The 12659-nt window shown below is 40.4% G+C and overlaps 1 protein-coding gene across 1 annotated transcript in view; it reads right to left on the reverse strand.

Annotated features, from left to right (window-relative positions):
* The window catches only part of SLC28A2 (solute carrier family 28 member 2), a 143712-nt gene that overhangs the window by 34013 nt on the left and 97040 nt on the right, over window positions 1-12659 (reverse strand). The window contains exon 14 of the mRNA XM_073579367.1: window positions 2252-2449. Coding sequence (XP_073435468.1) covers window positions 2252-2449 — 198 coding nt within the window. The remainder of the gene's footprint in view (window positions 1-2251; window positions 2450-12659) is intronic.

Consider the following 12659-nt stretch of genomic DNA (forward strand, 5'->3'; position numbering starts at 1 on the left):
TGAACACCCCCAGGCTGGTTCATTTGTTCCCCACCTCTTATCCTGAGAAACCTGGTCCTGAGTGTCCGGAGGCCACTCTTTGAAGGGGAGGTACTGTCACGGTGGTGTCAGAGGCTGCAGACCATCTGTCTGCAAAAGGCATCAGCAGTTTGCTTTGCAGACTTCTTCCTGGTAATTCTGACTCCAGGACCCAGTGGCAACCTCCCCCAGCTCTAGTTGAAACATCTGGACCGGAGTGTTTATAACTCCCTGCTGGCTTCTGGGAGTTGTGGTTGATATTGCTATTTCCATGTTGAGGCTTGGAGCTATTGCAGTCGGCTGTCTTTCTCTTTGGTATTTGGAGGACGCCGGTGTTTCTCTCTGAGTCTACTCAAGCTAAGTGTTCCTTGTGTTTGTTTATCCCATCTGTCTTTAGTGGTAGTCAGGATTGACTAGAGATTATCCTGTCCTCCCCTATGCAGGGCTTATCACCAGGATCAGGAAGGGATTAGGTATCCTGCTCGGCGATAGGTGTGGAACCTATATAGGGACATTAGGGCAGACAGGGTGATGTTAGGTCTGCCTAGAGCTCTCCACTCCCCCCTTCTCTAGTGTTTTGTTCCCTTTCTCTTATCCTTTTGTGCTGCACTTAGCCTTTCCTACATGTTACTTGACATCATTGTAGGCACTTTCCGTGGTGTATAGGAGTCAGCCTGAGCACTCTAACAGGTCTTCGGGCTTGGTAGCCACATACCCATCAAGCTGCAACAAACTGAGTTTTGACACCTCTCTATTATGGGTAGTTTACAATTTTTAGCAATTTGTGCTACAGAAGCCCTTCAGACCACACGGTCTAGCCTTCATTCCCCATATGCATCAATGAGCATTAAGCATCCAAAATTTTGTCATCAGTTCACTGATTGTCCTTACTTGTTGGTAGATACTAACCACTGTATGCAACAAACACACCACAAGACCTGGTGTTTTGGTGATACTGTGACCCAATCATTTCACCATCAAAACTTAGCTTCAGTCAAAGTTGCTCAGATGCTTACTCTTGCCTATTTTTTTTAATGCTTCCAATACATATACTTAAAAAATCAGGTTGTTCATATACTGCTTATTATTTCCTTCACCTTGAAATGTGGGTATATGGAGGTGCGTCTTATAATCTGAATTGTAGCTGTGGTGGAGGTTACCGGCTGCTGTGGTGTGGGGTCCCAGGGTTGCTGCTGCCAGGAGCTTCTGGTGGATGCAGGAGTTGGGCAATGGCTGCAGGCCCCAAGTTAGTATGACTAGGTATTCGGGGATGCGGGGGCTCCGCCAACATTTTGTGACAGCACGGAGCCCCACATCTTCAATACTTTCTAATGCTGTGGGCGCTGGAGACGGCACATGCGCAAATTGAGATCTTGGCACTGCGATCATGGCTCCCGAAATCTTAATTGCGCATGTGCCGACTCTGGCGACCACTTTCCCAAGGTCCATCGCATTATAAAATATGAAAGATGTGAGGCTCTGGACTGTCACAAAATGTCGGCGAAGCCCCTGCACCACTGAGCACTTTGTCGTACTAGATTGGGGTGTGCAGCCATGGCCCAACTCCTGCCGTCACTCAACACCCCATCCTACCAGCCTGGAACCTGCAGCATATCCTGCCTCCACCAGAAGCGACACTGTCACCTGAGACATAGCCTCACCACTGCAGCCCCCCAGGTAAGCTACTGCAAAAGTGGATTATAACATGCACCATTTTATTAAAAAAACATTTTTTTCCTATTTTCCTCCCCAAAATTTGGGGTACATCTTATAAACCGATGCATCTTATAATCCACAAAATATGGTATATAAAATACTATTGCCTCATCATCTACATTAATATTGTTTCAAGACAAAACTTTTCTTTTCATCAAGCTTGAATGAGTCTTAATAAAAGTATCTAAAGGGAGAACATTTACCTTGTATGAATTATACAGTTTATTGCAGAAATAACTCCCTTCTATTTATCTTTTATTATTTCTTCTTTGAAGTGATTTACTAGTATTAAAATTTGATGTTACTTCAGCAAACTTATAACATTCGCACTTTAACATAAGAGAATTCGGTCCATATAGCCGTACAACTGGCAATTATTTTTTTCTCTATAGGGTTTTATTGAAATGCAAAAACAACAGTCAAAGTCATTGATTATCACAAAACCTAAAGTTCTGCCAAACATTATATTTTTACTCTTGTTTTACTATGAATTTGTTTTTTATTATATTATGCTTACCGAAATCCACTGTCTGGATCCATCTATCCATTCCTCCACACCTTCGATGCGATTAGTCTTATAATCAGCCAGCATTCGATATGCCACAAACTCGTTCAAAATTATCTTTGTCCCCAACATCTCACCAACTAGATCTGCTTCATCCCATTCTACTCCCATCATAAAGGCCACAGGCATGAAGATGTAGGAAAGTATTAGCTGGAGATGAAGGATTGCATTGTTAAAGCCCACAAAATTCAAACAGATATTTCCTGCAATATCTTTTGGTTAATAAAATACTAAAGGAGTGAAAAGGACTGTGCCGTTAAAAATTGGCCATTGACTCCTGCAAATTAATAAAAAGGGGTCCCAAAATCCATACTTCTCACTGAGCAACAGATGTGGGGAGAAGCTTGAGTGAGGCAGTGGTGGTCATGCCTATACACTGTTACTCTATTCCATGTCTATGAGGCTGATAAAAACTACTTACATGCAGAACTGTTTCTGACAGATCCTGAGACATGGGCCCTGAAATGTTCACGCTACTTCTTCCGTATAACACTTTATGCAAATACTTAGGTCCCAAAAAAATGAGAAAGGTATTCAAGGAGTGATACCTTTATTGGCTAACCAGAGAAATTATATTTGCAAGCTTTCAGGGCTCAGAAGGCCCCTTCATCAGGCATACAGTATACTGAGAAGAGACTGCAACATTTCTCTTCTCAGTAATTCACTTGTAATGTTGCCTGATGAAGGGGCCTTCTGAGCCCTGAAAGCTTGCAAATATAATTTCTCTGGTTAGCCAATGAAGGTATCACTCCTTGAATAACTTTCTCATTTTTTTGGGACCTAAGTATTTACATAAAGTGTTATACGGAAGAAGTACCACAATATTATTTTGTATTGTACATCGTATAACACTTTAAAAAGTTGTAAAATTTCTGCATAATGGGAGGATTGGGACTGGGCATGGCTCTGATTGCCATCGGATTCATATAAATTGTCAGGATTTTTTTCTCTGGAAATGTTACTTCAGTCACCGACTGAATTAACATTTCTGGCGAGGCACATAAAGGCACCTGCTACTGATAAGGTGCACCAAATTCATGAAGTGGTGTGCACCTCTTAATGAATTCGCTCATCTTATTCCTGCACACACCTGATTAAAAATGGAATATGAAATGCCAGTCTTAAAGAATTGGGGCCTTTAAATGCAGTGGGAGGGTGCATGCATATCTACCATTAATACTTCTCACTGTGGTCAGAATCCTCATTTTAAAGATGGGGTCTCGGTGGTAGTACCACCTACAATCAAACATTGTGAAAATGTTCATCAAACTAGACAAGGAAGTTCAGCCATAAAAATTACAACTTTATTGAAACAGCAGTGTACAAACAATAAAACACATACTTAAAAGGAGATGCCAATCCATTCACCAAACAAGGTAAGTATGCAAATTTATATCCTGTACATGAAAATGTACCCACTAGGGATATCTAAATTACAAATGCCTGAATAGTGGCTGCTCGATCAACATTCCCTGCAGGATGCAATATATGTCCTCAGTGCATAATACTATTAAGAAAAAATTAGAGTTGATAACCGCATGTAAAGTGCACTTAGCACTCAGTGTATGCCTGCTCAAAGGAGTGAGACTGTTGCCCAAACCCTATATAACTATTACTGAGTATAGCCTGCAGAATAATGGTCAGTATTAAATACAATTGTGCCGCAAAGTTGGCTGTGTGCTTAAGGTGCAGATTTATGTAATCACAGATCACAAAAACATTCCCAGATATCAAAGAACAACCATTTCCTGCAATGGAGATCAATATATATCTCTCATTCCTACTAGTGCAGACAAACACTGTGCCCAACTCCTGTCAATGTGAACATGCACCTCCGTCTCATACCGTGCCTCCACCTCCACTATGGCGATCATTAAACAGCCATGTGTGCTCAGCGTGTGACGTCATCCTGAGGCACGCCCACCCACCGCCTCACCACTCCCCCGTCCGACACGTCAGAAAGGGGGAGGAGCCAGAGACGCCAGGGGTGATGCGACCACAGCATGGTGCACCACACAGTGGAAACACGCCGTCAGCCGCCCAGCCACGCCCCCATCTGACGGAGGTGCATATTCACATTGACAGGAGTTGGGCGCAGTGTTTGTCAGAGCACAATATGTTGTATATTAGCACGGTATGGCGGGACTATCTTTAGCACACATGTTGTATAATCTTCTAGCATTATGGGGTTATATAAGGATACTAGCCCATGAGAACCACACAATCTACCCCCCTGGATGAAGCTGTGGCGAAACGCGCGTCGGGGATAACACCACACAAGGTTGTATGATTCCTCAATGTACCTTGCACTTTATTTATGCATTCTGCTCACATGTTTGAGAAATTTCATGGTGACTGTTTTGTATAATATGCTCAACCATTGCACTATGGTCAGTCTTTGCCTGTACTAGTAGGAATGAGAGATATATATTGATCTCCATTGCAGGAAATGGTTGTTCTTTGATATCTGGGAACGTTTTTGTGATCTGTGATTACATAAATCTGATAAACAATGTATAGTCACTGCACACGCTGATTGTACTTAATGTGAAGTAAATTTATTGCTTGACAGTGAGGAAGCGACGACGTTTCGGCCACATCGGCCTTTATCACAAAGTCGCCTTTTCAATTGAATGTAGGGTCTGTTTTCACCAAATCGATAGTGTCACTGCTAGGCATAAATGAGTTGATAGCATATTCAAAGTTGCCGCTAAATCCTGTTCCTTGAAGAGGTGGTGGACTGGTAAATATGCCACTGTATTATTGGTGGCTCAGTGGAGTGTGAAGTCTGCACAATGGTGCCAGAGCAGTGACTCATAGTTTTATCATCACATTTTGAGAGTTATAATTTTTCCATATTTTTTGCAACAGTCATGTGAGGTCTTGTTTTTTGCGGGAAGAGTTGACATTTTTATTGGTACCATTTTCGGGCATATGACATTTTTTGATCACTTTTTATTCCGATTTTTAGGAGGCAGAATGAACAAAAACCAGCAATTCATGAATTTTTTTTGAGGGGGGCGTTTATACCATTCCACGTGTGGTAAAATTGATAAAGCAGTTTTATTGTTTGGGTCAGTAGGATGACAGCGATAACTCATTTAGATTTTTTTATGTTTTGGCGCTTTTATACAATGAAAACTATTTTATAGAACAAATAATTATTTTTGCATCGCTTTATTCTGAGAGCTATAATTTTTTATTATTTTGGTGATGGAGCTATATGGCAGCTTGTTTTTTGTGGGACAAGATGATTCTTTTAGTGGTTCCACGTTTATTTATAGTCGTCTTTTTGATCGCGTGTTATTCCACTTTTTGTTCGGCAGAATGATGATAAAGCATTGTTTTTTTGCCTTGTTTGTTTTTTTAATGGTGTTCACTTAAGGGGTTAACTAGTGGGACAGTTTTATAGGGTGGGTTGTTACGGACATGGCGATACTAAATATGTGTACTTTAATTGTTTAGATTTTTTTTATTCAAATATTGATTTAATGATGGAATAAATATTGATTTTTTTATTATTTTTTAAAATATTTTTACAATTGTTTAATTTTTTTTATTTCATTCTATCTTTTACACTGTGTCCCACTATGGGACACTCATTTTGTGCAGGCTGATCGTTTATATGGCATGCAGATATGCATGCCATATAAGCTGTCAGTGCTGCAGATATGCATGCCATATAAGCTGTCAGTGCTGCAGTTTCTGTGCACTGACTTCAGAGACTTCCTGACATGCACTACGCATGACAGGAAGTCTCTGAGCTATGGTAACCCGGATGTTGTCATGACGACATCGGGTTACTGTGGGAGCGATCGGGACCCCGCGTCTCCGATCCAAAGGTAGAGGGGCTGTCACAGCTGACAGCCCCTCTGCCTGCTCCTGGAATGCTGCGATCATGTTTGATCGCAGTGTTCCGGGGTTAAAGTTCTGGAAGCGGTCCTTGACTGCTCCTGGCACTTAGTGCCGGGTGTCAGCTGTGAGGATCCCCCAGTGAGCGCATCTGATCACGTATGATGTACTATTCCGTCCATGGGTATTAAGTCCCAGGGCACATGTACGGGATAGTACGTCATAAAGGGGTCAATACTACACATATCCAAATGCTACAAATAATGGATAAATAAATACTGCTATTTAGTCACCTATCTCCATTAGAAGAATCATTAAGTTTAATCTTTCCACAGAAGATGACAACTTATTCCAGTGGAAACAATCAACAATTCATCAGAAATGTGACTGAGATTAATGTACAATAAGAGAGTTAATAGATAACACATTTTCTATCCAACTAGTAGACTTTGGAATTCCTTCTTCTCTAATCTTCCAAGTGGCTTTTACTAATTTCTCTTTATTTAAAATGATTCTGTAACCTAATTAATGAAATTGGAAAAAAATTAAATGCTATATGCTTGAATTTAAAAGGAAAAAAGCGCTCTAAAAAGATTAAATGCTACATATATGAGTATAGTACTAAGTTTTTTAGTTCGCCAATATTATATAATTTCCCTTTATTTTAACATTATCTTTACTTAATGTGCTGTTTTATTTCCTCTACCCTGTGAACGATAATTATATGTCAAATAACAATATATCAATAAAGTTATCAGTACGGATTTTGTACTTGTTTCGATTAAAAACAAAACTCAAAGTTCAAGTTCAAAGGTGTACTGAATATTGATTTTAAAGCTTTACATATCAAGTGTGTTCTACTCTGATATAGTTGTGGTTAAACTACATTATGGTAAAGATTACTCCAAGGGCTCATGCACGTCAGTGATTTTCACATACGAGAAAATCGGTCCCAGTTTCATCAGTGTTTTTGATCAGATTTTCATCAGCATGAGAGCTTGCCCTCAGTTTCATCAGTTTCCCTCTGATGAGAAAGAAAAAAGTTTCACCGAATTCTCCTATTATTCCTTTTTTTTTTAACTCGTTTTAGTGACAAGGTAATATCACAGAGAGCAACAAATAATGGCATTTTTAAATCATAACAATCAATTCTGGATATCCAACATATAACAAAAAAACTGACGATAAATCAGTCTTCCTACATTATATATTTATTTAAATATTTCAAGAGTTATATATATAATTACAGAGTCACTCAGAGTGAAATATAGATAATACATACAAATAAAAACTTAAAGATGAACAAGACTTCCTTTACACTAGAATTTAATTTTTATATTAACCCCTTAGTGACTGAGCTCATTTTCACCTTAATGACCAGGCCAAATTTTTGAATACTGACCAGTGTCACCTTATGGGATAATAACTCTGAAACGCTTCAATGTATCCCAGTGATTCTGAGAATGTTTTTTCATGGCACATTGGGCTTCATGATGGTGATAAAATTTGTGCGATATGACTTTGGTGAAAATTTTGAAAAAGATGACAATTTTCAAACTTTCATTCTTTATATCCTTAAACCAGTTGGTCATGCTGTACAAAATAATTAATAAATAACATGTCTCACATGCCTACTTTACATTTGTATCATTTTTAAAACATAATTTTATTTTGTTAGGATGTTAGAGGGGTTAAAAGTTTAGTAGCAATTTCTAATTTTCAAAACCTGTTTCTTTAGGTACCTGTTCAAATTTCAATGAACCTTGAGGGGCCTAAATACTGGGAACTCCCCAAAAGTGATACCATTTTAAAAACCGCACCTCTCAAGTATTTCAAAACTGTTGATGTCAGTGATTTTTAACCCTTCACTTGCTTAATGCAAAGTGGTATGAAAAATAAATTGAAATTGTACCTCTAAAATGTTGTTTAGCCCCAATTTTCCCAATTTTTTCACTTTTGCAAGAGGTAACACCTAAAAGTGGACGCGTCAGTTTGTGGCCCACATTTTTTGGGCGCAGTGATACCCACATGTAGTTAAAAAGCTCTGTTTGGACAAACGGCAGGGTTCGGAGCGGAAGGAGCAATATTTGAAATTTGAAACACATATTGGCTGAAGTAGAATACGGGTGACATGTCACATTTTCACGACCCCTAAGGTGCCTAAACAACAGAAACCCCCAACAACTGATCCCATTTTGGAAACTAAACACCTGAAGGATTTTATCCAGGGGTATAGGGAGCATTTTGAATCCAAAGGTACTACACATAATTTGATAACATTAGGTTGTCATATTGAATAGGTCATCAATAGTGTTAACCGCAAGTACTTGCTACTCGATATTGCATCAGGTGCTCGGCTATGCACCAAGCATCACAAGTGCTCAAGTGACTTGCTCAAATCTCCACCCTGCATGTTTCGTGACTGTTAGACACCCAAAATAATATCTGGGGATTGCGATGAGGGAATGGGAAGGATGCTAACCTATAACTTCCAACAAAATAAGTAGATAGCAATAACTCCTAATATAATGATGTAAAATGAAAAATGTTTTTTCAAGATCACCTCAGAGGATATATTGCAGAATTGAATGCATCAGGTTTAATAGGAAGCAAAAATGACAAAAACTGAGCATAAGGCTAGTAATCAATAGTAAAGGTTTATTACATCAATAATAATATTAACAATGAGTACTTTACAATCAAAGTAAGGGAGAAATAAGGCATAGAACATACATAAAACATGGGTACTATTTAAATGGATGAAGCTAACCGATGAACCAATCTGCGCGCTCACCGACATGATGCTCTGCCCCAGAACAATGCAGCCTGGCGTGCGCCGTGCATGATAGGAGAGAGGACAACATCCTTACGCCCATCACCACGGCAAGGTTACGCCACCGCAGACCAATTCATGTCTGTGGTGCTTCTACCATGCGAGTCATTTTGCACCATAGAACGCTTCCATATATTCATACATATGTTTAGATCAGTGTATATGCCTTGATGCTGTTCACATATTCTTTACCGCATTCATTCTCAGGCACTGTACAAAAATTTATTTACTGCAGTGAATGACAAATAATATAAATGTAGATGCAGTATATTTATATACAGTACATATATAATTGTATGTTCAGCCTAAAATCAAATACGCTAGTTTTCTTCATCTATTAGCCACTATTATGATCTTTTTGGAGCATAAATTGTGGGTTCATTTTGCTGGTCTCTTATCTTAAGATATTCCCATCTTCCCTATGTTTGTTCTGAGCCGTATTTCTCCCTTACTTGGATTGTATAGTACTCATTATTATTATTGTTGATGGAATAAAACTTTATTATTGATTATTATGCTCATTTTTTTCATTTTTTTTCCTCCTATGAGGCCTTACGCATTTAATTTTGCCATATGTCCTCTGAGGTGGTCTTGAAGAAACTGTTTTGAGGAGGATGTTGCCTGGAAGATAACTGCAGAGCTTATTTTACATGAAGGGATATACTGTATCAGTGTGATATGTAATGGCCGCTGTTTGCTCTCCTGATTTCACTACAGAGCTGTGTGTTATTATAAGGCCGGAGTCACACTACAGCGAGGTACGGCTGAGTCTCGCAGGTTAAAACCAAGCTCTGGCACTGGCACTCCGGAGCGGAGCATGCAGTTCCATGTATTGCTGTGCGGCTGCACGCTCCGTTCCGGAGTGCCAGCGCCAGAGCTTGGTTTTAACCTGCAAGACTCGGCCGTATCTCGCTGTGTGTGATCCCGGCCTAACTGGCACATCTGCAGGTTCTTCTCAGCTTCAGTTTCCATCTCACAGGCAGACAGGGTTGTATTATTGTTGCAATACAGCAGAGCTCAGGGAGCTGCAAAAGATGCGTTTCCAAGAAGACAAAATTAAGACAAACCTCAGCATCGGTTTGTAACTAAATAAGTCATGTCAGACTATCTCAATTTCCTTCTATGACAGAATCACTGACTGGGTGGATCAGGGAAATGCTGTAGATATAGTATAGCTTGACTTCAGCAAAGCATTTGACAAAGTATCTCACACCATCCTTATTGAAAAAATGACTAAATATGGAATGGACAAGGCAACTGTTAGGTGGATTTATAACTGGCTTAGTGATCGGACCCAAAGAGTGGTCGTAAATGGCTGCACATCCAGTTGGAAGAATGTCTCAAGTGGGGTACCACAGGGTTCTGTCCTGGGCCTTGTGTTGTTCAACATTTTTATCAATGATTTAGATGAAGGAATTGAGGTACACTGATAAAATTTGCTGATAACACAAAGCTAGGAGGGATAGCTAATACTAGAGAAGAGAGATGAGTCAAAAAGATATAAATAAACTGGAGCAGTGGGCAGCAACTAACATAAATGTTTTTAACAGGGAAAAATGCAAAGTACTACATCTGGGCAATAAAAATGAAGAAAGCATTTACAGAATGGGAGAAATAGGGATAAGCAACAGCATATGTGAAAAAGACTTGGGTATATTAATAGATCATAAACTGAACATGAGTAAACAGTGTGATGCAGCAACAACAAAGGCAAATGAAATATTGGGATGTATTAACAGAAGCATAAAGTCTAGATCACGTGAAGTCATTATTGCCCTCTACTCCTCTTTACTCAGACCTCATCTGGAATATGGTGTCCAGTTTTGGGCACATTTTAAAGAAGACATCAACAAACTGGAGCAAATACAGAAAAGAGTGACGAGAATGGTGACCAGCCTGCAAACCATACCCTATGAGGAATGGTTACAGGATTTTGGAATGTTTAGCTTGCAAAAAATAAGACTGAGAGGAGACTTAATAGCTGTCTACAAATATCTCAATGACTGTCACGTTGTAGAAGGATCATCTTTACTCTCATTTGCACAAGGAAAGACTAGAAGCAATGGGATGAAACTGAATGGGAGGAGACACAGATTAGATATTAGAAAAAAACTTTTTGACAGTTAGGGTAATCAATGAGTGGAACAGGCTGCCACGAGAGCCAGTGAGTTCTCCTTCCATGGAAGTCTTCAAACAGAGGCTGGACAGACATCTGTCTGGGATGATTTAACGAATCCTGCTTTGAGCAGGGGGTTGGATCAGATGACCCAGGAGGTCCCTTCCAACTTTACCACTCTATGATTCTATGATCTCCCCTGGTCATGTTAGTTACTTGTCTCACACTGGTATCTCCCCTTTTATTTAAGGCTAGCTTCACACTAGCATTCGGCAGAGTTGCGGATGGCAGCCTACTTCCTTCTTTCTTCCTCCGTTAAGCCCCACCCACTGCTGCACATCTTCCTTCAGCTCCGCCTACATCTGCATGCATCCTGCATACTCTACCTTTAACATTGGGTACGCAGGCCATGCGGATGTATGCTGACGCGCCTGCTGACCGCAACAAAACGCAACACATTGCGTTTGGCACACAGCGTCAAAATGACGCATGCGGATGCGTTAGAATTAGTGTTGAGCTTTCCGATACCGCAAGTATCGGGTATCGGCCGATATTTGCCGTATCGGAATTCGATACTTTTTTCGTATCGGATACCGGAATCGGAAGTCCAAAATGCAATGAGCCACTTTTGTGGCTTTGATTGGCTGCCGAAATGACGTCATCATGATGCGCTGTCTGTGCGCATCATGATGCGCCGTCAGTTCGGGCCTTCGGGGGGGCTGTGCCGACTGTCCGGGGGTCTGTGCCGGCCTGCCGGTGGTCTGTGCAGGCTCCGGGGGTCTGTGCCGGCCTGCCGGTGGTCTGTGCAGCCTCCGGGGGGGCTGTGCCAGCCTTCCGGGGGGCTGTGCCGGCCTGCCGGTGGTCTGTGCAGGCTCCGGTGGTCTGTGCCGGCCTGCCGGTGGTCTGTGCAGGCTCCGGGGGGCTGTGCCGGCCTGCCAGTGGTCTGTGCAGGCTCTGGGGGTCTGTGCAGGCATCGTCCGATGGGATTACAAGTCCCATCGGGCGATGCCTGCTACCATGACAGTGATTGACACATTAGCCAATGATGGGACAGTAGTAGTCCCATCATCCGGCTAATGTGTTGAATGTAAAAAAAAAAAAAATTTACATGCTACATACATGCTACATACATACAACATGCATACTACATATATACTACATGTAACATACATACTACATGCAACATGCATACTACATACATGCTACATACTACATGCATGCTACATACATGCTACATACTACATACATGCTACATGCATACTACATACATAATACATATATACTACATGCATGCAACATACATACAACATGCATGCAACATGCATACTACATATATACTATATATACTACATGTAACATACATACTACATATATACTACATGCTACATACTACATACATGCTACATACTACATACATGCTACATACTACATACATAATACATATATACTACAATACTACATGCATGCAACATACATACAACATATACAGTATACTACATGCATACTACATATATACTATATATACTACATGTAACATACATACTACATATATACTACAT

This window comes from Dendrobates tinctorius, unplaced genomic scaffold, assembly GCF_039654945.1.
Source record: "Dendrobates tinctorius isolate UK_male_01 unplaced genomic scaffold, ASM3965494v1 ptg000062l, whole genome shotgun sequence".
NCBI classification, from domain to species: Eukaryota; Metazoa; Chordata; class Amphibia; order Anura; family Dendrobatidae; genus Dendrobates; species Dendrobates tinctorius.